The sequence below is a fragment of the Mastigoproctus giganteus genome, chromosome 1 (assembly GCF_048544385.1).
Source record: "Mastigoproctus giganteus isolate SK-2022 chromosome 1, ASM4854438v1, whole genome shotgun sequence".
NCBI lineage: Eukaryota > Metazoa > Arthropoda > Arachnida > Uropygi > Thelyphonidae > Mastigoproctus > Mastigoproctus giganteus.
This window is the reverse complement of record NC_143575.1, coordinates 187,384,259-187,411,721: the sequence shown is the minus strand read 5'-3', so window position 1 is coordinate 187,411,721 and position 27,463 is coordinate 187,384,259. Positions and strand designations below refer to the sequence as shown.

At 37.5% G+C, this 27,463-nt stretch overlaps 1 protein-coding gene across 1 annotated transcript in view; it reads right to left on the bottom strand.

Annotated features, from left to right (window-relative positions):
* Positions 1–27,463, bottom strand: part of LOC150091374 (SH3 domain-containing kinase-binding protein 1-like) — a 393,836-nt gene that overhangs the window by 108,342 nt on the left and 258,031 nt on the right. Inside the window, exon 11 of the mRNA XM_090383547.1 lies at positions 13,843–13,958. Coding sequence (XP_090239673.1) covers positions 13,843–13,958 — 116 coding nt within the window. The remainder of the gene's footprint in view (positions 1–13,842; positions 13,959–27,463) is intronic.

The window sequence follows — 27,463 nt, the reverse complement described above, 5'->3', positions numbered from 1 at the left end:
GTAACGATAATAGTCGTCAAGATCAAAATAATGTGGTGCCCCCTATGTGATGGATATGGTAAAAATAAATAATTAATTAATTAACCAATCAAATTTAAGTTTATGCAAAGAGAAACATGCAGATAGTAAGATGAAAAACTAAAGGAGTAGGAATAATAGAACCTGAACTCCATAAGGGTGAAAAATAGTGGTATAGATAAGAAATACTTTCTCCTACGTCCTCGGATTGCCCTAATAATTTCGGAGAAATAAAAATAAAGAGTGTAGGACAGCTTAAAGACAATACAAGATATAAGTTGTGGCTCGGGTATAAACACAATATATATATATATATATGTGTTCTTATTGAAGATTATGATATCTGGTTAAGTTTACAGTATTAGGTATTTGTCAGTTGTGTTGTGCAACATTAATGCTATTGTACATAGGGCAATTAGACATTATACGTGAATGAAATTATATTGGTCGATTTTATTTAATTAAATGGTATTTATCTATAGGGAATTAGGTGTGTATGGACCAGACTACCAAGTTAGCAAATGTAAACTAGCTTTAGCCAGGGAGGCCTATAAACGTTATATTAATGAAATGGTATTAAAAATAATATGATGCTAAATAATGAAAATAACAATAAAAATGATAATAAACAATGTAAATTGCAAATAACATTCCCTCACTTGGCCATCTGTCTGCTACTTCATCGGGGGCTTTGAGCAGAACAATAGCCAGACTAAAGGAATGTCTCATACCTACCCATTTCTGTTGTCCCCATACCAGTTTTGCCAGTTATTAGTTTTTAAGTGATAGTATTATACTTAATTTTTAAGTGATTAAATATATAATACATACTACATATCTATCGTATCCAGGACATAATATAGTAACGATAATAGTCGTCAAGATCAAAATAATGTGGTGCTCCCTATGTGATGGATATGGTAAAAATAAATAATTAATTAATTAACCAATCAAATTTAAGTTTGATTGGTTAATTAATATACTATTTATTTGACACCATCAATATATCTGTTAAACTTAAATTCAATGAGAAAGGATAATACGTTTAGTTTAATTTTTGTAAAATTTTTATATTATTTAAATTTTAAATTTTACCAACGTAGTGTCAGAAACAGCAAACTAGGATAGGTGACAAAGACCAACGGGTATGTATCAGAATAAATGAGAAAGGTTCTTACTTCCTTCTTGTTCTGTGGTAGTCAGACTGAAAAGGTGATCAATTCCCGCCTTCAGGTTGTTTTATATGTTGATAAGATTATACTGCGCAGACCCGTCTTTTGTAGATTATGGTGTGATGGTGAAATTGCTGTAGGCAATATATCCTGTGTCAATGCGAATTTTTTGAAAGCCATGAGAGGGTTTATATTTGTGCTTGTGTGTGTGTGTGTGTGCGGGGGGAAGGGGTTGCTTCTGATGTCGGAAGGAACCTATATAAATGAAATGATGTGTTTACATCAGTACAAAATGTGTTTGAAAATACAAGAAGTATGTTAATAAAAATGGGTTGCTATCCCCTGGACAGGGCTGGTATAGCTTTTCTAAGGCATAATGACCCGTGTTTGTCGGGGGGGGGGATAGCTATGTACATATTTACAGCCTCCTTCAATGTGAATTTTCACCCTGTGTCACTAGATTTTATAGTGTATTAAAATGAAGGGATATAAACGTTATGTGTATAGTATATCTTAGGCACAATTATTTTGTTGTTGGGAGTTTGTATCCGATTTAGATTGTCTGATTTAGGAAGGGGGGAGGAAAGTGTTTGGTAGGGCAGGTTACAGTGCTGTCAGACGACGAGCCTCTTCTGAGCGCAATAAACCGGGTATCAAAATTGGGAAGTTTTTATCTTATTTGATAATGGACACATATTTTTAGACAACCTAGTAGTGGTAAGCTACGGGCCATTTATAGTTCTAAACTGTTTCAGTGTATTTTCAATAAGTGTATAAGGGGTTGGTGTTAGGGTGGTGTATGTTGAGGTTCGTAAGTATGGCTGCTTTAATATGGTGTCTGCTGTAGTTGGTGGGTATATTATTCTTGATGAGAGTTTCTATGAGTTTTTTAATTGCTTCCGTTGTTTTTTTTTTTTTTTTTTTTTGATTTGGTAGTTGTTGGCGCATCGGCTTCTGTGGCCATATTGCACCTCCCAAGGTTTTTGCAGTACTTTGATCCAAGCCCGAGGTGCGAATCGAACCCGCGACCTTTGGGTTGCCGGGCAGGTACTTTACCCACTCGGCTAGCCCGGTCGGCCCTGCTTCCGTTGTGTTATCTAGATTATTGCAGATGTGTATTAACCTGTTTGTTTGATTTCTAATAGTGTTGCCATGGATATGCTTAGCTAGATACTCTCCCAATTGATAAGCTTTATAGCTGGGAAGCTGAAATGGTCTCTCTTATCATAGTGTTGAGTGCAGACATTGTCTTTGGTTATGGTGATTTCACTGTTGAGATAGTAAGCCTGTAAGTTGCTATTCGGGTTAGGGCGTTCTATGGTTAAATCTGTGGGGTAAATTTCCTGGGCTAAAATGTCGAAATTGATGACCAGGACACCATCAATATATCTGTAGAATATAATTTCTTCTTTGATGTTGTTTTCGAAATAATGCAGGTAAAGGTTGGCTATGGAGCAGGAACTGCTAGCCCCCATGGCTATCCCCCTAGTCTGGACGTAAATGCTGTCTCCCATAAGCACGTAATTGTTTTTGACATTAAGATTAATAAGGTCGTGCCAATATTGTTTATTGCATTTCATAATGTTTTGATGATTTTCGTAGTAGTGTAAAAGAACTTTAATTAAATTGTCGTGGGATATACTGGTTTTTAAAGTTGTAAGTGTATAGGCTTCTGATACTATTGTTTTTGTTTTTGATGTATTCTAAATATTTTTTTTATTGGAAATAATTTTAGTATTAGTGATTTGGTTGGCTATATAATTTAATTTGTCCTCCATTAAATTACTGGATGGTTTTATGTAGCTGTTTTTACCTGAGGTGATGAACCTTTTTCCAATCGGGACTTTATGGAATTTGGGGATCCAATATATGAATGGGTATCGCGTATTATCTATTTTTAATTAGAGTTTTTTGTGCATGGCTATAATTTTTTTGCTAATGCTGCTAGGTGTGGAGTTCATAAGCTTGTATGTATCGCTGTGGTTCATCTCCTCTTTAAGCGTGTCAATGTAAAACTTTTTGCAAATAACGCTGAAGTTATTGGCCTTATCGATATTTGTGATGATGAATTTATTTTGCAGTTCTTTCGTTTTGTAATTAATATTTTTTAGGTTATATTGCTTAATGCATTTTTGTAGTGGTATGATTTCTTTGAATCTAGCCAGAATACGTTCTGTGGAAGTATTTATACAACTTTGAAAGGCTTCTACTGGCGTGTTGAATTTGTATGCAGTTTTAAAGGTAAACTGTAGTAGATCCGTGTAAATAGATTTGCATGTGTTTTTTAGGTTGGCTGGGGTGTTGGGTCTAAATTTGGTTCCCTTTTCCATGATCTCTATTAGTGTGTGATCGTCTATAATGTTAAGGTCGCCTGTGATGATATGGTTGTAATGTGGATCTATGTATTTTTTATATTTGTTTTCCTGGCAGTAGCAGGGTTGGTCTGTGGTGTTCATATTGGCAATGGTATTTTTATAGTTACAAATGGCCATACCTATAGGTTTGTTGTATCTGTTTCTAATTTTTATGTTGATGTTTTTAATAGGAAGGTATGTCTTGGTTTTATTGATAATATCTCTGATGTTGACAGAGTCAAATGGATGATTAAGGAATTTAACAATGCAGTATTCTTTTTTTTGTTCTGTTTGGGTAATCAATGCCGATTCTGAATTTAAAAATATCTTCTAGAGTATGGTTGAGATGTATGTTCTGGATATTGCGTTTTTGGTGAATCTTGCTTAATGCTTTTAGTTTGCTGATTTTAAGAGCAAAAAGGGTTTTATTTTAAGATAGGCTCCGTGTCCCATTCTTTGAGAAGTTTATCGAAGTTGTTAAGGTTTTGTGGCTTACTCCTATTGTCATCGCTATGTTCTTGTCTAATTTTACCATGTTTTATCCCATTAGTGCGTCAGTTTTTAGTGAATTGTAGATAGTATATGTACATTTTTCGGGGCTAGTGTAAGTGAAATTTCTGCCATTAAATCTATTGTTTAGCCCGTATGGGTAGAGGGATTTATACAGTAGTATAAACTGGTCTTCCATAATTTCTCTTTTGGCGGTGTTTTCCCTTATTGCTAGGATGGCAATGGATATATTAGTGAATTTTGGAAGTGTTTTGAGTTCAATTTCATTGGTGTATTTGTCTGTAGTGTTGGAGCTGCTGTCTTTCGTGGGGTTTTCGCTGTATTTCTTTATTTGTGAACGGTAAGGTTTAATCTTATGTGTAGCTCTGTTCTGGTTTGCCCTATGTATTGTATTCTGCATATTTTACATGTAATAAGGTATATGACATTTTTTGTATGGCAAAAAAATGGTGTATTATCAGAGGTTTGCTGGTGCTGGCTATGCATGTATGGACATGTTTTGCATAGTTCACTGTTACATTTTTAAAATTTTAGCTGACTCTGGTGGCGTAGACTATCAACATAGTCTTCGATGTGTAGGAAATTGTAGTCTTTAGTTCCAAAGGGTTTTGTTTTATTCACTTAGGGTGTGGCAGCATTGTATGCTACTTGACCGTTTTCAGGAAATGTCGGGTCCTGTGTGGTCATGTCGATTCCCGAGGTGCAATTTATGCTGTGGTACCCATACAACATGTTGTTCCTATATGTAGTATTGTTCATGTTTAAAAAGAAATTATGAGTTTTAATGATATATGAAAATATAAGGCCCAGGTTCCACGTAATTACACTTTATTACCTTTATTGATGGAGTTTTACAAATTTTGCTTAAATTATTAGTTTTAATTGTTAACCTCATTATCACTGTAGTCCCAGGAGCTCGCTAGCAAAGCTGGGTACTAGCAGAGTAAATTATATTGTGTTCTTATTGAAGATTATGATAATGATATCTGGTTAAGTTTACAGTATTAGGTATTTGTCATTTGTGCAACGTTAATGCTATTGTACGTAGGGCAATTAGACATTATATGTGCATGAAATTATATTGGTCAATTTTATTTAATTAAATGGTATTTATCAGCAAAAAAAAAAAAAAAAAAAAAAAATTAAGTTTAATACTATCACTTAAAAACTAATAACTGGCATGGGGACAAGAGAAACGGGTAGGTACGAGACATTCCTTTAGTCTGGCTATCGTTCTGCTCAAAGCCCCCGATGAAGTAGCAGACAGATGGCCAAGTGAGGGAATGTTATTTGGAATGTACATTGTTTATTATCATTTTTATTGTTATTTTCATTATTTAGCATCATATTATTTTTAATACCATTTCATTAATATAACGTTTATAGGCCTCCCAGGCTAAAGCTAGTTTACATTTGCTAACTTGGTAGCCTGGTCCATATACACCTAATTCCCTACAGATAAATACCATTTAATTAAATAAAATCGACCAATATATATATATATATTTTTTTGTTAGGTGTTGGCGCATTGGCTTCTATGGCCATAATGCACCTGCCAAAGTTTTTGCATTTTACTCTGATCCAAGCCCGAGGGGGGGATTCGAACCCATGACTTTTGGGTTGCCAGGCAGGCACTTTACCCACCTGGCTAGCCTGGTCGGCATCAACTATATACACACATCAATATATTTTCTGACTTCACAATGCTCAAAACTAGTGGTAAATGTATACTTGAGTATATTTACATATATTCCATGGTATAACGTAATGTAATCTTTTTTCACAATAAAATTTTTTCCAAATGTAACTTTGACTTAAAGGAATTTTTTCTTTTCTAAACTCTAAGTCAAGTTACATTTCAACACCCACAGGCCACCCTGTATATTAGCAAAGTGCAGCAGAATTTATTTATATAAATAATGATTTGTTTGAAATAATTCTCAAAGATATTCATTAGAAAGAAATTTTAGTACAATAAAACATTTGTGAAACCTTGAAAGTTCATTGTAATAGAGTAATTGTAGGTAGTAGAGTCATAGATATCAGATAGAATAGTTATAGATGAGTTGGGCTACCTGTGGCCTTATAACAGCCTCAACCTACCTTGCATACCTTTTGTTTTTTCAACCAATTTCTAGTAGGTGTCAACCAGAAACTGACCCCATTCCTCCTGCAAAGCAGCTGTCAGAGCCAGTTTAAATTATGGCCATTTTGGCTACAGTCTAATCTAGAGTTCCAACTCATCCTGCAGGTGACCAAACTTGAGAGTATATGTTTTTAATTCTAATTTTAAGATTGCACTGAATAATGCCTGAGCTAGTCAGTCCAATTTATCAATTTCCACAGTTTATGAAAATCCTATCTCCACAAACTAGTCCTTTATGATTTTCACTACATGATATGGAACATTATCATGCTGATACCAACAGGGATCATTTCTATGGCACTGCCAGAGTGTAAGTAGTATATAACTGTTTCGTGGTTTCCGGCACTAATCAATCTAAATCCAAATTAACTGAAAATACCATCAGACTGTCTCTATCAAACTTTATGGTAGAGACACTCTGATGGTACACTCTTGCTGGAGGAACTCTCTGGGCAATCTCCACACCCAAGCATGTCTGTATGAATAAAATGTGTAATGAGTTGGCACTCCATATCACCTTCAGCCACTGTTCCAGAATCCAAGAACATCATGAATGACCCTGCTCCAAATGCCATTTTGCATTAGTGACTGTGATAATGGGTTTACATTCAGTTGATTTATTACAAACCCAAAGCAAAGTGGAGAAGAAAATCTCACACTGAATCGTTGTCTAATTGTGATGAAGATTTGGTATAAGACAGTATAAGATCCATTAAAATTTGATGGTAATCAAATTTTAATGGATAATTCTGGTTTTCATGCTGTCTGAAAAAATAAAAATCAAGCAAAGCATCTCTGAAAAAGTGATATACATACAAAAATGACTGCAGGAGAACATGATAAACCATAATGATCTTAAAAATATCTGAACATCTGGAACAGATCTGAGATGTGATCTGAACAATGTTAGTAGGGCTTGAAAGTAGTGAAAAAGGAAACACTCAACTATACACAGGCCGTTTATTATAGCAGTAGGTGACCAATGTTAATACAGTGAATCTTAAATACAAATAAAGGTGCTTACACTGACAAATAAACTAAAAGGTTTTGTGGTTTCTATGACTGCTCCACTTCCACAGAGATGAATACAGATATGCACTGAGTTGGCTTTGCATTAGCAACACCCCCTTCTGTAGAAATGGACTGGTCTGTAATGCCGTCAACATGCCAAGTTAGGAATGGCTGATATACGATTATAGTTTTCAGCCAGGTGGCAATCAATTTTTGAGGATCTATGAGGAAGACTGGATCAGCATCAAGATCCAACTTCGAACATGGAATGATTAAGTGGGGAAGATATGCAGTTGCCAGTACCTCAAAAACAGCCAACATGGTTAAGCATTCCTGTTCTGGCATCAAAAGTTTACCACAACTGACTCAACAACTGTCAAACAACCAGCCAAAGGTCACCACACACGGAACAGCCAAGTGTGGTTGTGATGAGTGTCGTTTGTCTTGCTTGCACAGCAGTGACACAGCACAGTGGCACAGCTAATCACCCAGTACAATGAAGAAATGGCAGTACAATGAAGAAATGGCACATGGACTATGCAAGGGATATTAGCTCATATGGGCTTATGGCAGTTGACAGCCATCACTGTACCCATGTTCACTGTGAGACACAAGACTGTGAACGAGCATGTCAGCACCAACGCTGGAGACCACCAACATGTGGAAATCTGTTGCCTAGTCTGATGAATCCCATTTCTAACTCTATCATGCTGATGGGGATATCTACATTTAGAAAAAGCAAAACGAGATCACAGCATATAGATGCAATGTTGGTGTTGGCTAGACTGAAGGCGTAGTGTTATGCTTTGGGGACTGTTTTTATGAAATGATCTGGGTCCTACGATCAATATTAATTAACAGCTCTATAAGAACACCTACCTTTCTGTTGTCGGCAACCAATTAAACCCCTTCATGATGATAGTGTACCCAGACAACTCTGATGTCTATAAACAAGGACAAACCTTTGGAGCGAATGGATGGGTGAAATGGGAAGGGTTTTTTTTTTTTTGGCTGATGCTTTATAAGCTTACTTTCTTAGGTGCATTGTCTTTAGCTAATGCTAAAGACAATGCACCTTGCCACAATGCTTCGCAGATTGCTAACTGGTTTCAGGAATAGGAAAATAAATTCTCAATCATGAACATGCTTGGGACTTACTGGAAAAGGACATTTGATGCCATGACCATCCCTCTGTAAATACACAGGCACATAGGTGGATACACAATGCATGGCTAGATCATAGGACACCCCACAACACCTCATGGAGGAGTCCATGCCAAGATGTGTATGGGCTGTACCGGACAAATACCTCCACGAGGTATTACCTAGGTGTTGCTAATACAAAGCCAACTCAATGTGTATATATATATATAACACAGTTTTTACATATATACACATATTAGCATTAACAAGACAATATAAATTTTATATATATATATATATATATATATATATTTTTTTATGAAAACCCCAAATACGTGAGGTATTAGAACCTAGTGTAGTACCGTGCATGGGTTGGAGGCTGAGAAGACAAAAGAAGATATTTGTTGACATTAGATTTGAACTTCTGTAGACTGTAATTTTCAGGAAATATGTATGAAAGAAGGTTGTTCCAGAAAATGGCAGTTGAATGAACAAACATGGAAGATGAAAAGTTGATTCTGTGAGTTTGAAGTTGGACAGTAAATGGATGTTGGCGGCACGTGTTGGGACCATTTTGAAAGAGAGCACAGGAATTATAGAAGCCAATTCAGAAGAACAATGCCCATGGAAGTATCTGTAGAAAAGTCATGCAGCAGAAACAGTATGTCTATGAGACAGAGAGGGAAGAGACTGTTAGAGATGAGTCATTAATTAACTCAACAGCCCTCTTCTGAATGGAATCTATAAGCCTGAGAGAGGTTTTGGGAACATCACGCCAGAGGTGGGAACAATTCCATGGTAGGGTGGATTTGCGATTTGTACAGAGTGAACAGCTGTCTGGAAGAAAAGTAACGCTGAGAGCAAAAGAGAAAACCAAGTTTTTTAGATGCAGAGGAAGCAACATTTGTAATGTGCTTGTGCCAATAGACATTAGAAGTAAGGGTAATCATCAAAAGAGATATATCATCTTGCCTAGTAATTGGAATATCACCAAAGATAAGCATAAACCCATGTTTAGTCTCTAGAGCAAAGTTTCCGGCATCCCCCCCCCATACTTTTCCTTCAACCCATGCACGGTACTAAGTACTATAGGTTTTGATACCTTTCGTGTTTGGGGTTTTCGTAAAAAAAAAAAAAAAAAAGAATAGGAGCAGAAGAATCCTTTTTGTGAGATATAAGACAGGAGTGAGTTTTAGAAGGATTGAAATCAACTAAGTTGTGTTTGCTCCACTGGAGAATTACCCGGAGATTGGCATATAAGGAATTAGTAGCAGATATTCAAGAAGTTGAAGCTGATTGAGCAGGGCAAGGTTTCTCAAAATGGAAAGTGGAATGCAATGTGCTATCATCGGCAAAACTATGGATAGGATTTCCAGTCAATGGAAGAAGGTCATTAATATACAAGAGGAAAAGAGTGGGGGAAAGAACTGAACCATGGTGGGACACCAGCATTAGTAAAGAAGTTAGAAGAGAGAGATTCATCTACCATCACCCTCAGTGAGTGGTCACAGAGAAAACTGGATAACCAATTTCAAAAAACAGTTGGTAAACAATAATATGGAAGCTAGTTTAGAAGACCTTTATGCCAAACATGATTGAAAGCCTTTGAGACGTTAAGAGCAACTGCTTGAGTGTCACTGAATTTTCCCATTGAATTTGTCCAAAAATGGGTAACATAAGCCAGAATATCACCAGTGGATCGACACTGATGGAATCCATACTGGAAATTGTTGATCAGATGGAAGGTTTCTAGATAGTTTAAGAGTTGGTGGTTAATTGATTTCTCCATTACTTTAGAGAGAGTAGAAGTAATTGCAATGGGACGATAATTGGATGGGAGGAATTTGAAACTCTTTTTAGGAACTGGCTGGATATGAGCAAATTTCCAAGCAGAAGGAAAAACACCTTTGGAATAAGAAAGTGCAAAAAGGCAGCAAAAAACAGGAGTAAGTTTAGGTGTGCAGGTTTTGAGAACAAGTGGAGGAATATCATCAGGACCTGGAACTTTCTTAGCATTAAGATTCAACAAAATCCTTTTGATGGAAGACCACAGGAGGCATAAAATGGAGCGTGCTGTGAGTGGTGGGAGGTGTTTTACCAAGCTCATTAATACGTGAGTTGAAAGAAAAATGGATGCTAGCAGGTCAGCTTTATCCTTGGCTGAAGTGACAACAGAACCATCTGGTTTTGAGAGAGGTGGGAGCAGAGATGGGCAAAAGTTGCAGGCAAATAGCTTTGGCAACAGCCCAGAATGCTCGGCTACCACTAGGAAAAGAAGCAAGTTTTTTACTCTTACCCCATTCAAAATTTAGTTTGGACTAATTGATAACTGCTTTATAATTGTTGCGAGCTCTGGTGTAGGCACAAAATGAAACTGAAGAATTGGTAACAAGCCAATTACGATATGCAACATTCTTCTCTTGAACAGCCTTAGCACATTTATTGGAAAACCAAGGTTTAGATAAAGGATGAGATTTTAAGGTGGAATGTGGAATAAAGAATTCCATTCCTACAAGAATAATTTCACTGGTACGATCTGAGCAAACGTTGACAGTAGTTTTGAAACAATAATGAAACCAAGGAAAAGAAGAAAAGAAATCTCGTAGGTCATCCCAATTTGCATTCTTGTAATGCCAAACAACACCAGGTTGGGCATAGCCATGATATAAAGGCTCCATTGGAGAAGAGACAATCACCAGTTGTGATCTGAAGTGCCTAAAGGACCACTCACTTCGACTGTGTACTTAGCAGGGTTGTTGTTGAGAAAAAGATCAAGCGTGTTGCCTGTATGGTTAGAACTGTCCAGTATTCTGGTAGGTAAATGAACAATCTGTGCGAGGTCATTAGTAAGAGCAAAAGCCTCAGCATATCAACCAGCTGGGTCTGTGTGACTAGAAAATAGAAGTCAGCTGTAGTTGTGAACATTAAAATCACCAAGGAAAACTGCCTCGCTGTTAGCAAAGTTGAACTGGAGAAAGTCGAGTTGCAAAGAAAGGAAGTCAAAGAATTCCAAGTGATTAGTGGAGTTGGGAGAACAGAGACAACAGATGAATTTGACAAAATGAGGTAGAGAGATTTTAAGCCAGAGAAGATCGAAAAGAGGAGATTCCAAATTACCAAGTCTCTGACAGGGAATATCGGAACGGACATACGAACAAGTACCACCTTTGAGGTGAAAGGATCATACCGCAAATAATTTGGGCAACTGAGATGAGCAGTGGTTGAATCAATCGATAACTGAGATTCTATCAGAAAACGTACATGTGATTTGGCAGACTATAAGCGGAAATTGAGATCATTGAGATTAGAACTGAGACCACGTATATTTTGAAATGAACTAGGAAGTGTTTGGGAGGTTTAGATCTTTTCACAGATAAGTTTGCTCTATTAGTTTGACAACTCATGGTTTATTAAATAGTAAGAAAAAGTGGGAGGGGGGGGGACATGCTGTATGAAGTAATGAAATTTTTGGATATGGCATACACATGGTAAGATATACCCAGATCCTTGACATAATGTGGCTTCGACAATGCTCCCCCGCATACACACTACTCGGACTCCCTCCAGTCACCATTTGGCAGAGTAGAGGTAACAAGATTATACACTGGCTGATCTGGAAGCCTCCTAAAGAGTTACCAATAGGTTCGGTTCGGTGTACGAACTAGTGGCTGGCCTACGAATACAGTTTTAGAGCTGTACCCTCGAAATGTAAGGAAGATTGGATCTCACCATGATGTTCATCCTAACCTCAAAAGTCATCAGTCATACTGCATGATGGAAGAGATGGGGAAGGGTTGACCAGAACTTATCTCTGGAGAATAAACATGGGTTCCACCACTTCAAGCCTCCAATAAGCAAAGTGATGGTATTTCACCGGTTGATGAGGGTCATCTACCATCTAGTATTGCCTGGTAACACAGAGGGGTGGCATTCCTCTATGTGGTGTGGGCCTCACCTCGAACCCTGCTTACATTGATTCACACCTGGGTGGTCACCCACAGTGTGCATGTGCATGGAGGTTATACCCAGGGTTACTAAAAGTTCCACCATCATGAAGGTGCAAGCAGAGGATTTGGTTGTCATACTGTCCAGACTTTGCCAAAACTGAGTCCACTTGACTTGAGTGTCAGCCGAATATCAGTTCCATCAACATTTTAGACTCCCAGGTAGCAAGCAGAGCTCATTTGGCATATCTGAGACAATGTTTGCAACAGCCTCAAGGACCAATATGTCTATTATCCAACAATTAGTGTCATGTAATGTTCGGTGCAGATATGCAGTACTGAACTGTGTAATGTTGAGCAGCTTAACTTCAACCTTTTGGGATGAAGACAGTGCCAGACTTCATTCTGTGTTTGTGAAAATAGTGGAGCATTTGTAGAATCTACAAAATGGCAGATTCAGGTAATTATTGATGATTTTCAGTTTATTTGTTATCAAAATTACCTACAGGTGGATATTGAATTTACTTGTTGAACACCAGTATCCAGCTGCTATTATAATAAACAATGCACGTGTAGTTTAGGGTGCCTCCTAGTAATGTCAAAATGATAATAAAATTGATTAAATTTTAAAGGTTCATGGGCATACTGTTTATAGATGCCCACCATATCACACAGATTTGAATCCACCAAGCTTATCTGGGGAGGTAAGGCCAAATTTATTTGGTAAATGTTGCACTTACCCTGGTTGCAGTGAAAATACTGGTGGGGTAGCTGTCTGATGAATGTATTCTGGATAAACAGAAAAAGTGCTAAAATTATGAAAATTAAATAAATATCAGGAAAATGGAAGTGGAATGGGTAAAGAAGTCGATAGAATAATAATAATAAATACAGGAAAAGATGCACTGGTATATATCTAACAGCGACTGTAGTAAAGAGGAAAGTGAGTACTGAACTGAAATGTCTTGAATGATATAATCTTTACCATTCATTTTATGGCTCGTATCATGGTATTTACTTTTTATTAATACCATTTTTTAAGTTTTTGATAGCTTCTTTCCCTGTAAGATATTTAATCTAATCTTTTAATGCATAAATTACTATAATTAGAATGATCTGCTAAGGTTATAGCGAAAACTACACCTTGTCAACTGTATTCCCCCTTCTGTTTGTTATTTGGTTTTTAGGAGCATTAGCAACTAAGGCCATATTGCTCCGGGATATGCGGTGGTCATTCCCTGACCTTTCTGCATCCTCCGTATTTGGTGGTGATGGGCTCGAACCCCGGTCTAATCAAGAAGAGTGTGCTATGCACTGCTGCTCCTTCCCACCTGGCTACGGAGGCACCTCCCCCCTTCTGATGAGCTGCTCATTTCACAGTGATGGAATGAAAATGACCGTCTAAATTATGGAGCTACACTGCTGCTATTACTACCACTATTACCAACAATAATAAAATGAAAAGATATAAATGCCACCCAAAATTATAGCTTTAAAAAGCACATTTTCTTTTGAAAATATTAGTAATATGACTAGAGACTTACATTTTCTTTCAGAAAAATGTGCGAAGGTGGCCTTCGATTAGGAGCTCTTGGTCTATCTGCTGTTAAGTGTGTCAACTTTTCTGATGATGTCTCTATAGTATCAAATGTTGTATCATCTGTTATAAAAAAAAAGTCTTGAGAACAGCATATAAACAAACTGCACAAAAAATCAGACATTACGAATATAAATAACATCCTAGCTTATTAAAGGTTAACAGGGCAGTCATATTAGACAGTTTGATATACACCCATTATATCTGTTCAGAAATGAGCTGTAGGACTAATTATTCTTTGAAATTTGCAAAATCATTATTAACCTAAAGTGAAGATTAAATATCCACAGGTTGGGCTGACTGTGTACTGCATGGTAAGATTTAAAGTATTAATGATTTAATGAGGTAATAAATGCTTAAGAAAAGCTGACTGTATTTAAAGATAAGTGCAACCTCGATGTATTAGAGTTTTGGATATAATGTGTAGTTGATCTCCCTCCCCAAGAATGACATTAAAAAAAAAATAATAAAAAAAATCAGTTTAATGAAAAAAAGGCAAAAAACATGAATTTTATAATAGGCACTATTATAAAATAGTGCCTATTATAAATTTACTGCAGTGGTTTTCAAAGTATGGACCATTGAGCTACTGTATTCTTTTCTGCATTATTCCCTTCATTAAATAATTAAATTTTATAAACAACAATAGTTGTGCCAGAGTAATTTCTTCCCATTTCGATTCAGTTAGAGATGCAATAAAAAATAGATAAAAGAAATATTAATTGTACATAGGACACTTGCAAAACTAAAATTTAGCTCTGAGATGGAAGAGGGGAATCAGCTACCACATTTGTCAGTTACAATATACAGTAGAACCCCGTTAATCTCGACCCCGATGATGTGGACTTTCTTCATTCATTAAACAATTAAACCTTTCATTAAACAGTTAATCTGGACTGGATTTTCCATCAGGGGAAAAATTCTAACTATCGAAAAAAATATATGGAAGGAATTATAAAAATAACTAACTTATGAGTGGTTTCTGCAAATTGTACCAATATATTTACAAGTGTCAGCTTGCCTAGCTAAGTTTATATTAATGACATAATTGTAAACAAGAAGAGCAAGGACAAAGGGACTACAATTAGTCCATGTATACTAAGCGGTAACTGTCCACTGCACTGGATAAGAGCGAATGTGATGGTGCACTAGCACGTGATCAGTGATGGAGAGGGGGATGAATCATGCATTCTTGGAAATGACTCACAAAAAATTTATTTTTTTATTGTTTTGGGTTAACAGAAGATGGCAACAAATAGAAAGAATGTTACCATGTCAATGGAATAAAAATTGAACACGCTTTTTCGCATTGATAAGGGGAAAAGTTAAAAAAAAAAAAAAAAATGCTCTCGACATAGGGGTGGAAAAAATAAACTGTTTCTGATTGTAAAAAAAAATAGGAAAGCAATCGAAAACATTTGTGCAAAAATGATGGCCAAAGACAGCTTAGGAAACAGAGCTACCATTAGGCAGACAAAAAATGAAAATTTGGACGAGGCCTTATATATTTGGTTTCGTCAAGAACTAGAGCAAGGAGGTTCCTCTTTCAGGACCAATCGTTCAATCTAGGGCTCTTCGCCTTAACAAAAAGTTAGAAGGTGACCAGTCTTTTACTGCGAGTTTTGGGTGGTTATCAACGTGGAAGGAGAGTCATGGAATTCGACAACTCGGAATTACAGTTGAAAGTCTTTCTGGTGATTGTGTTGCAAGCGAAGAATTTAAGGTACAGTTTCTCAAGTTTATTAGTGAAGAAAGTTTAATTCTACCCCAAAATTTTTAATGCTGACAAGACTGGTTTATTTTTCACAATGTTAACCAAAAAAATACTTGCCTGAAAACTTGGCTCTTTAGCTAAAGGACATAAATCGAGTAAGGAAAGAGTGACACTGCTTTTGTGCAGTAATGCATCTGCGATTTTAAAGTTACCCCTGTTAGTCATAGGAAAATCTGCTAAGCCCCGTGCTCTTAAAAATGTGAACTTAAATGCCCTCCCAGCTAAGTACACATCACAAAAATCAGCTTGGATGAGCTTAGATCTTTTTTAAAGATTGATTTTTCATCTCATTTGTTCCCTTAGTTAAAAAAATATTTAAGGGATCAAGGACTGGAAGAAAAACTTGTTTTATTCATTGATAATGCTCCAACCCACCCAGCAGAAGAACAACCGAGAGCTGGAAACATCTTTGTAAAATTTTTGCCACCCAAGGTTACTGCACTATTACAGCCTATGGGTCAAGGAGTTATAGAGGCTGTGAAGCGACAGTACAAAAAGAAGTTGATAATCTCATTGTTAGAACAACAAGAGGTGCATGAAGAAAAGTCAAACTTTATGGACCTTCTTAAAAATGTCATCACAAAGACAGTCATTTATTTTTCTGCTGCAGCTTGGGACGAAACTGACAATACTACCCTTATCAAATGCTGGAAAAAACTTTGGCCTGATGTTCCAATGGAAAGACCCTGATGATGACAAGGATGATAATGATTTTGTTCAGTTATTTCAACATTTAGGGGTTTGTTCAGACATAACAAATGAAGACTTTGCCCTGTGGATAATGTATGATAATGATCTAGGACATCAGATCCTCACTGAGGAAGACATTGTGCAAGCATGCTCATCATCATCATTGCAAGCTAATGAAGATGACAATTCTGATGATGAAGTGAGCGAGGAAACAACTGGTGCAGGTCACAATGAAGCAACTGGAATGCTGGAGAAGCTACTGATTTATTTCGAGAGATAGGATGACACATCAGTTGGTGAGCTTCTGACCGTGAAGTGTCTGTGAGATTGTGCGGCCTGAAAGTGAGTTTCAAAATTAAAGCAAAGAAAATTGAGGATTATTTCAAGTAAACTTCTCGAAAATAGTTATTTGTTTTGTGTTTTAATATTTTTGTGTTTAATTTTGTGTAAAATAATGTTCTACATTAAAACTTTATTGCTTTGTACAGTATTTTGTTTAATTACCATATTCTTTTACTTTAAAATATTGTTTTATTAATTTAATAAAAAAAAAAAAATGGTATGTTAAAGATAGCTTCCAGTTAATCTGGACTTTCACTAATCCGGACCAAGTGTGGTCCATTCCAGTCTGGATTAACAGGATTGTACTGTATTCAGTTATAAATTTCATAAGCACCAATGTGTGACATTCTTTTCAAGGATGAAATCATATTTAGAATGGCAGAAACTAGTATATGTAGTAGTTTCCATAATTATACTGAAGTACTGTAAAACTCTTGTGTCTTTTTTTTTTTTTTTTTTTTTTTTTTTTTTTATGTGAACCCCAAACACGAGAGGTATTAGAACCTATAGTACTTAGTACCATTCTTAAGGTTGGAGGTTGAGAAGACGAAAGAAATATTTGTTGACATTGGACCTGAACATCTGTACGTTGTAATTTTCAGGAAATATGTATGAAGGAAGGTTGTTCCAGAAAACGGCAGTTGAATGAATAAATGAGGAAGATGAAAAGTTGGTTCTATGGGTTTGAAGTTGGACAGTAAATGGATGTTGACTGGTAGTGGCACGTGTTCGGACTGTTTTGAAAGAGAGAGCAGGAATTATAGAAGCCAATTCAGAAGAACAGTGCCCATGGAAGTATCTGTAGAAGAGGCATACAGTAGAAACAGTACGTCTATGAGAAAGCGAGTGGAGAGACTCTGTTAGAGACGAATCACTAATTAACCTAACTGCCCTCTTCTGAATGGAATCAAGAAGCCTGAGAGAGGTTTTGGGGGCACCACCCCAGATGTGGGAATAATATTCCATGGCAGGGCAGATTTGCGATTTATACAGAGTAAGCAGCTGTTTGGAAGAAAAGTAACGCCGAGAACGAAAGAGAAAACCAAGTTTTTTAGATGCAGAGGAAGCAATATTTGTAATGTGCTTGTTCCAAGAGAGATTAGAAGTCAGAGTAATCCCCAAAAGAGATATATCATTTTGCCTAGAAATCGGTGTGTCACTAAAGATAAGCATAGGAGCAGAAGAATCCTTTTTGCGAGATATAAGACAAGACTGAGTTTTAGAAGGGTTGAAATCAACTAAGTTGTCTTTGCCCCACTGGTGAATTACCTGAAGATCGGCATTTAAGGAATTGGTAGCAGATTTTCGAGAAGTTGAAGCTGATTGAGCAGGACAAGGTTTCTCAAAATGGAAAGTGGAATGCAATGTGCTATCATCGGCAAAACTATGGATAGGATTTCCAGTCAATGGAAGAAGGTCATTAATATACAAGAGGAAAAGAGTGGGGGGAAAGAACTGAACCTTGGGGGCACTGCATTAGTGGAGAAGTTAGAAGACAGAGAGCCATCTACCATCACCCTCAGTGAGCGATCAGAGAGAAAGCTGGATAACCAATTACAGTAATACCCCGACTTACGCTACCCCGACTTACGCGAACTCGGAGTTACGCGGTTCTTGATTTTTTTCGTTTGGCAACGCTGCCGCCCACTATCTTCAAGGTCGTTTTTCATATGTTATCGATATACGGTGCGACGGTGGAGAATGAGAGCGAAAGATGAACAAAATTCAACTTTGTTGCTTTTATGTTTTTTATATCAGTGAAGGGGAAACACATTTCACCATAATAACGTAAAAACCAACACAATTCCAGCTATCGGTATAATCGCAAATGCAATTAGATCGAGTTTACTACCAGTTTATAACAGATTTAACTAGCAGAAACGCAACTGGATTTTTATTGTTTTATGGTAGTAACCCCTAGAAATGTGAGGTGTTAATAGTGTATCTCTGCCTTTATGGTGTTGTTTATTCAGTTGCTACATGCGCGCAGCTTTGTTTATGCGTATCAAGCGTGCCTCCTCGTTTTGTAATTGTGCTTTATTCCCTAAAAATGAGTAAAATACTTAATTAAAAGGTGTGAAAAGGAAGCGTCCTGGTGAAGACACTGCAGATTCAGAGAGAAAAAGAAAAGCAATTATCGATAAACAGAGGCGGACTGGGTCAAAAATTCTTACCCGGGAAAATTTATAGTGGCCTCATACTATGGTTTATGGCCAAAATCACACTGGCCCACCGGGGTTTCCCCGGTAAGGCTCATGGCCAGTCCACCTCTGTCGATAGAGAAAAAATATGAAATTGTGAAACGCTTTGAGCGAAATGAAAGACCATGTAATATTGCACGTGCTACAGGCCTAAATGAAGCAACGGCGAAAAGCACATGACAATTGCAAACTTGACAGGTTGAAAATTGAAAAGGGCTCAATTGTAAAGGGCTTAAAAATTTTAGAAAACATAGACTCCAACGAAGAACGCGTTATAGCTACAAAGCAAGGAATAAAAAAAATTATTAGCTTGCTACGAAGAAATTCTGCGTGAAAAAAAGAACGCGCTGTGTCGTCAGACGAATTTGTTAGATTTTATGAAGCCATCGACATCGAAATAACTTTTTTACGTAAGTCATTTGTTTTTTTAATACATATTTTGTATTAATATGTATAAAGAACTGCAATTTTATTAATATTTTTCTTCTAAACTAGTGTTTTTGTTAGTCCTTGGTCCCAATTAAGCAAAATTTATATCTTTTATATGCAAAGTTGTACCCCGACTTACGCGAATTCGACTTACGCGATTTTCGTCGGACCCACCTATCGCGTAACTTCGGGGTATTACTGTACTAAAAACAGTTGGCAAACCATAAGATGGAAGCTTTTTAGAAGACCTTTATGCCAAACACGATCAAAAGCCTTTGAGATGTCAAGAGCAACTACCTGTGTTTCACCGAACCTTTTCATTGAATTAGTCCATAAATGGGTAACATAAGCCAGAATATCACCAGTGGATCGACACTGACGGAATCCATACTGGCAATCGTTGATCAGACGGGAGGTTTCTAGGTAGTTTAAGAATTGGCGGTTAATTGATTTCTCCATTACTTTAGAAAGAGTAGAAGTAATTGCAATGGGACGATAATTGGATGGGAGGGATTTGTCACCCTTTTTAGGAACTGGCTGGATATGAGCAAATTTCCAGGCAGAAGGAAAAACACCTTTAGAATAAGAAAGTGAAAAAAGGGCAGGCAAAGAATAGGAGTAAGTTCAGGAGCACAGGTTTTGAGAACAAGTGGAGAAATACCATCAGGACCTGGAGGTTTTCTTAGCATCGAGATTCATCAAAATCCTTCTGATATCCTTTTGACGGAAGAACACAGGAGGCATTGAATGGAGAGTGTTGGGAATGGTGGGAGGTGTTTTTACCAAGATCATTAATACATGAGCTGGAAGAAAAATGGGATGCTAGCAGGTCAGCTTTATCCTTGGCTGAAGTGACAACAGAACCATCTTGTTTGGACAGAGGTGGTAGCAGAGATGGGCAAAAGTTGCGACCAATAGCTTTGGCAAGAGACCAGAATGCTCGGCTACCACTAGGGCAAGAAGCAAGTTTTCTACTCTTACCCTGTTCAAACTCTAGTTTGGACTGATTAATAACTGCTTTACAATTGTTGCGAGCTTTGGTGTAGGCAGAAAATGAAACTGAAGAATTAGAAACAAGCCAATTACGATATACAACATTCTTCTCTTGAACAGCCTTAGCACATTTATTGGAAAACCAAGGTTTAGATAAACGACGAGATTTTAAAGTGGAGTGTGGGATAAAGGATTCCATTCCTGCAAGAATAATTTCACTGACACGATCTGAGCAAACGTTGACATCAGAACTTTTGAAACAGTAATCCGACCAAGGAAAAGAAGAAAAGAAGTCTCGCAGGTCATCCCATTTTGCAATCTTGTAATGCCAAACAACACAAGGTTCGGAATAGCAATGAGATAAAGGTTCTATTGGAGAAGAGACAATCACAAGTTGTGATCTGAAGTGCCTAAAGGACCTCTCACTTTGACTGTGTACTTAGAAGGGTTGTTTGTGAGAAAAGATCAAGCGTATTGGCTGTATGATTAGGATTGTCCGGTATTCTTGTAGGCAAATGAACAATCTGTGCTAGGTCATTAGTAATTGCAAAAGCCTCAGCATGCATCTCGTCCTGCTGGATCGGTGTGACTAGAAAATGGAAGCCAGCTGGAGTTGTGAACATTAAAATCACCAAGGAAAATTACTTCACTGTTAGGAAAGTTGGACTGGAGAAAGTCAAGTTGCAAAGAGAGGAAGTCAAAGAGCTCCAAGTGATTAGTGGAGTTGGGAGAACGGTAGAGACAACAGATGAATTTGACACAGTGAGGTAGAGAGATTTTGGGCCAGAGATGATCAAAGAGAGGAGATTCCAAATTGCCAAGTCTGTGATCAAAGATCAAACATTATGTTCCAGTTTAACATTCAGTTGTTAGCTTATTTAATCAGTAATAATTTTTTACTTATCTTTCTCATTTATATCACTGTTAAAATTTTCTGTTAAAAGAATCAAGCAATACATAAAAAAATAAAACACACACACACATGTCTAAATTTTATTGCATATACCTCAAGTAATAAAAATACAGAGGAAACTACTATTCATGGTTTGACTTTTATCACTTGGTTATAACATCCTGATTTACAATGTCAGTCATTTGAACAAATGCATTAGTTATTTAATTTCATATTTAAGATTAGCACATTAAATTGTGGTTGATATCATAAATTTAATTACCAGTTGAGACTTTATGAATGAACTTTGTAGATGCAAAACATGAAGCATTATTATGAACAAACATATGATAAAAAGCAGTTTCCATAAAGTATGATTGATTACTTCATTTATTATGTTTTTTAATGTGACTTTTGAACGATATTTTTATCAACATTATCACTGTTTCTCTTCTCATATCAGCTTTTCATATTTCACATCATTTTGACTGTTTTGTAATTGCAGCATTCTTACAATAACCTTTTCACAACTATGGTTGCATAAATGGCAACAAAAAGGTGTTTAAGTTGTGTTAAACAGAATTTTTATCCTCTCCCCACAAACTACCTGATATTTTTTATACATGATATGTAAACTACTTAGAAGAAAACTGAGAAATGAAAGAAATCTTATATAAAAGATATACTAGATATTATGCATTTGAGTAATACGAAATCCCACAGGAAATGGCAAAATAATGACTATTAATATATTGCTTGCATAAGTGTGTTATACCTGTTTTACTTTCAAAAACATTTTTACATATGAGACAGGCTGCATGGAATAATTATAAAATAAGTTCTGCATATTCATGAAAGAATATTGAAACCAGCATTATTATATTATTGAGAATGAATAAACATCATTAACATCATGTCATTAGTTCAGCACCCCTTAAAAAACTCAACCAATCCAATTGGTTATTATGATGCAGTCACAAAGGAACCAAATGCAAAAATAATTTAGACATCATATACTTGGATTGCAGGAAGACTTTGATACATACCGATGCATATAAAAGACTGCTGTACAAATTGGGAGCAATGTGGCATTAAGGACAACTTACTGCTATGGATAAAGAGATGGTAGAGTTGGAGAAGACAGAGAGAGTGGTTATCAATGGCCACTGTTCATTTTGTGGACTAATGTTACTAGTGGAGTCCTTCAATTGTTTTTCATATTGATTAATGATATTGATGGAGGCACAGTGGTAGACAAAAAAACTGCATCACCTTAAAAAAGTAACATCTGTAGTGAAACGTATAAGATATTGTTTGATTATAGTCATTTTGTTTGTCGCAAAGCAAAGGTATTGCATCAGATAACGCCTCTAATGCATCAGACAGTAATTGCGGCGCCTCCGTAGCCAGGTGGGAAGGAGCAGCAGTGCGTAGCACACGCTTCTTGATTAGACCGGGGTTCGAGCCCGTCACCACCAAATACGGAGGATGCGGAAAGGTCAAGGAATGACCACCGCATATCCCGGAGCAATATGGCCTTAGTTGCTAATGCTCCTAAAAACCAAATAACAACAACAGTAATTGCAAGGTATGGTATCAGCCATTTCTATAAATACAGCATTGGAAGGGTATACACACTCATTAGTATCCTGTTTTGTGGAGGTGCAAGCATGGCTCCATATGTTCAGTTGACACCAAGAAAAAAAAGTGTAGCTGTTGCTCTGTCCCAGGAAGGGCTTTCTATGCATGCTATTGCTGATAAAATAGGCTGCCACCAGTCAACAGTATCCTGGGAGCTGAAATTAAAGTGTGAAACCAGTGATGTGAAGAGAAGACCTGGATCAGGCCATAAGAGAGTGACTATGCCTTCCCAAGATCGATATTTGAAACTGCTATTCCTTCGTAATTGCCATGCTAGTGCTCCTGATCTAAAACTGGACTTTGAGATGGACTCTGGTGTTGAAACAAGTGCACGAACTATCCAAAAAGGCTTTCGGAATGTGGTTTGCATGCCTATTGGCCCAAGTAGAAGCCTTTGTTGACCCAACAAATGAGGAAGAAGGAACTTGCTTGGGCTAAAACACATTTCATGGACAAAAGAGCAATGGGACACAGTCATATTTTCTGACGAATCGAAATTCAACCTACATGTAGAGATATATATCCCATCTCACAAATGCATTTTGAACATTTCTGCAACCCACAATGCAGCGCGAAACACATTATTTGCAAAATTCACAAGTGATGCAGTTTTTTGTTCACCACTATATCAGACTTAATGTCTAAGTTTGCAGTGATACAAAGGTTGGCACGGTGGTAATTGACAGTAATGATGGAATGCTACTGCAATAAGATCTAGAAAAATTTTATATAAATTTACATAAATGCAAAGTACTGTATATGGATAGCAATCCCGGAGTAACACTACACTCAAGGGAAGTGGAAAATGAAAAAGATCTGGGGATAATTGTGTGGTCATATGAGGTGTGACAATAAAGTTTCGAGAATAATTCATTTAAAAGTTTTATTCTGAAAATTATACAGATGTGAGGCCATTGCCTTCAAAGTATTCCCCTATAGACTGTACCCACGCATTCCAGTGTAGGATCCATTGATCGTAACATTTCTGGTACTCACTTTCTGGTATCTGTTTTAATACCTGCATTACATTACTCTGAATTTCAGAAACTGGCTGAAAATGCATTCCTTTTATGACTCCTTTTAGTCGAGGAAATAAAAAGGTCACAAGGAGATAAATCAGGCGAATATGGAGGGTACTGCAACGCTGTGATCAATTTTGAAATTAAAAACTCTTTCGCTACAATGGCAGAACGTGCAAGAGCACTGTCATGATGCAAAATCCACGACGAAGCAATTTTAGGTCGAACCCGGTTGACTGGCTTGCGAAGCCTTTCCAAAACTTGAAGGTAAAACTGTCGCTTGACAGTTTCATTAGGTGGAATAAACTCTTTGTGGACGATTCCTTTTTGATCAAAAAAGCAAATTAACATGGTTTTCACTTTTGACTTTGACATTCTAGCTTTTTTGGATCTTGGTGAGGAAGCTCTCTTCCATCATTGACTTTGCCTTTTCGTTTCAGGGTCGTAAGCAAATACCCAGCTTTCATCCACTGTAATCATGCAAGAAAGCAAATCTGGAACATCTTCAATGCTTTCCAACATCTGAGAATGTTGCAACCGAATTTCTTTCTGCTCACGAGAGAAGTTTTTCGGTACCTGCTTTGTACACACTTTCCTCATCAACAAATTCAGTCAAAATTAATCTAACACTTTCCCAATTAATGTTTAGTTTTTCTGCAATCATTCTTGTGGTTAACTGCCAATCGCTTTGAACATGATCATACACACGAACAATGTTTTCATCATGTTAAGTCGTGAAAAGATGTCCTGAATGCTCAGCATCTTTGACAGATTCCCGTCCTTCTCAAAATTGTTTTGCTCAATTGAAATAAGTGGTTTTGAGATGGTATCATTTCCATAAACTCTAGTCAACTTTTCATAAATGTCCGTTGATGATTCACCACTTTTCACCAAAATTCTATCACAACTCTTTGCTCTAAATTGCGTTCCATTTTTCACGTAACATGGAACTGAAAGTTGGTTCGTGTAAAGTCGTTACACGAACCAACTTGTACAATGACTGAAACAACTGACGACGTTTACCCTTTGCATGCTGGTAAATGGGGGTTCAGGCTACACAGTAGGATGATGTAACGGTTTACAGTGTGGCCGGCACCTCCGTAGCCAGGTGGGAAGGAGCAGCAGTACGTAGCACACGCTTCTTGATTAGACCGGAGTTTGAGCCCGTCACCACCAAATACGGAGGATGCGGAAAGGTCAGGAAATGACCACTGCATATTCCCGGAGCAATATGGCCTTAGTTGCTAATGCTCCTAAAAACCAAATAACCAACCAACCAACAGTGTGGCCACTTTGACGGAAACAAAATTATTTCGAAAATTTATTGTCGCACCTCATATATGAAGTTCTCTAAGCAGTACAGACAAGTTGCCAACACAGCTCATGGTGTTTTATCAATGATATACAGTAATTTTTCTAGCTAATTGTAAAGAAAGCAAACTCATTGTATGAGTCTGCTTTCTTGAATCATTTGCCCTTACTAATACTAATTCTAAAATTTCAAAGGAAGATGACAGACCACCCACCCAGTAGGTACTCAAGGAGTTCTGGGGAAATGTGTTGAGCAATGAAGTGAGCCATAGCAGCCATGCCTGCTGGAAAGAACTAAAAAGGGAAAAAAACCATGAATGTACAAAAGATAACAGAATGGGAGATTCGGAGGAAGATGTATGACAGTCGATCAGGAAGCCCAACAACTGGCGAATCCCAGGAATAGATAACATCCACAACTATTGGTACAAGAAGTTCAGCTGAACACACAGACACATAGCAAAGTAGTTCACTAAGATAATAATGCACCCTGACACAATCCCAGAGTCTCTGATTGATGGAACACCTACCTGAAGGTTAAGGACAAAGACACCATAAACCCGGCAACGTATAGTCCACCTGTCCCCCAACAATGTACAAGATCCTAACTTGCTGTAGGACTCACAAGTTATCAGACCACTTGGAGAGCTAGAACATCATGGCCATGGCAGCAAAAAGGGATGTAAGTAGATGACCAAAGGATGTTATTGTTATTTGGTTTTTTTTAAGGAGCATTAGCAACTAAGGCCATATTGCTCCGGGGATATGCGGTGGTCCTTCTCTGACCTTTCTGCATCCTCCGTATTTGGTGGTCATGGGCTCAAACCCTAGTCTAATCAAGAAGCATGTGCTATGCACTGCTGCTCCTGTCCACCTGGCTATGGAGGCACCGACCAAAGGATGAAAAGGAAAAAGTGACCATTGATGCTACAATTATAGAGCAAGCCTACAAGAAGCACTGCAACCTGTACACAGCCTACATTGACTACCGCAAGGCCTTCAACTATGCCCCATAGCTGGCTGAAAGAGACAATGAAAATCTAGTCAAACTGACATGCTTCCTAGAAGCAATCTAGAAGGCAAAATGGAGGACCACCATCAAGGTCAAGAACATCACGACCCGACCAATACCCATCAGAAGAGGAATCTTCCAGGAAGATGACTTGAGCACACTATGGTTCTGTTTAGCATTCAACCCACTGTCCACCACTGAAGGATTCAGGCTCACCATCCAAACTCAGGTAATCAACACCAGGAAATACACAGCTAAGGACCCCAGAGTAAGAGATGTAATGTGTCATCGATATTCAGTGGTGGCCCCAGAAACAATACAGCACATCAACATAGGATGCAGGTTGATTACTCAGATGGAGTACACTCACAGACACAATCAGGTGGCCAGGATAATACATCAGAAGCCCAATGCAAAATACCAACTGATCAAAGAAAGTTTACCGTATTACAAGTATGAGCCACAAGCCATACTAGAGACTTCTATTCACAAACTATACTGGGACTGTGAAAAGATGATTCTGCACAACAGACCAGACATAACTCTTACTGACAAGAAGGAAATGGCTACCTACTTGATTGACATAGGAGTGCCTAACACCAGCAACCTCTAGAGAAAACATAAGAAGAAAAGATTAGGAAGTACCTAAGACAGGAAGTCAAAGAAATGTGGCATAAGGAATACAGAATGACCATCCTGATTACTGTGTCAACCACTGGCATGGTGCCAAAGAACCTCCATAAAGGGATGGTTAAGTGGAAGAAGATAGAGAGTGGTTATCAATGGGCACTGCTCTTCATGGACTAATGTTATCAGTGGAGTCCCCCAGGGTTCGGTGGTGGGCCCATTGTCATCAATATTTATTAATGACACTGATGAAGGTATATCAGGCTTAACATCAAAGTTTGCAGATTAATACAAAGGTTGGCAGGGTGGTTAACAACAGTAATGATGGTATGTTACTGCAACAAGATTTAGAAGGTTAGGTCCATGGGCTGTGAAATGGTAGCTGAAGTTTAACATTGACAAATGCAAAATAATGCATATGGGTAGTAGCAGTAATCCCAAATTAACTTATCAACTGTGTGGTACTACACTCATCGTAGTGGAAAATGAAAAAGACCTGGGGTTAATTGTGCAGTCTGATATGAAATTCTCTGAGTAGTACAGGCATGCTGCCAGAACAGCTCGTGGGGTTTTGTTAATGATATACAGAAACTTTGCTAGTAGGGAGAAGTTTGTGATTATCTTTTTGTGCAAGGCC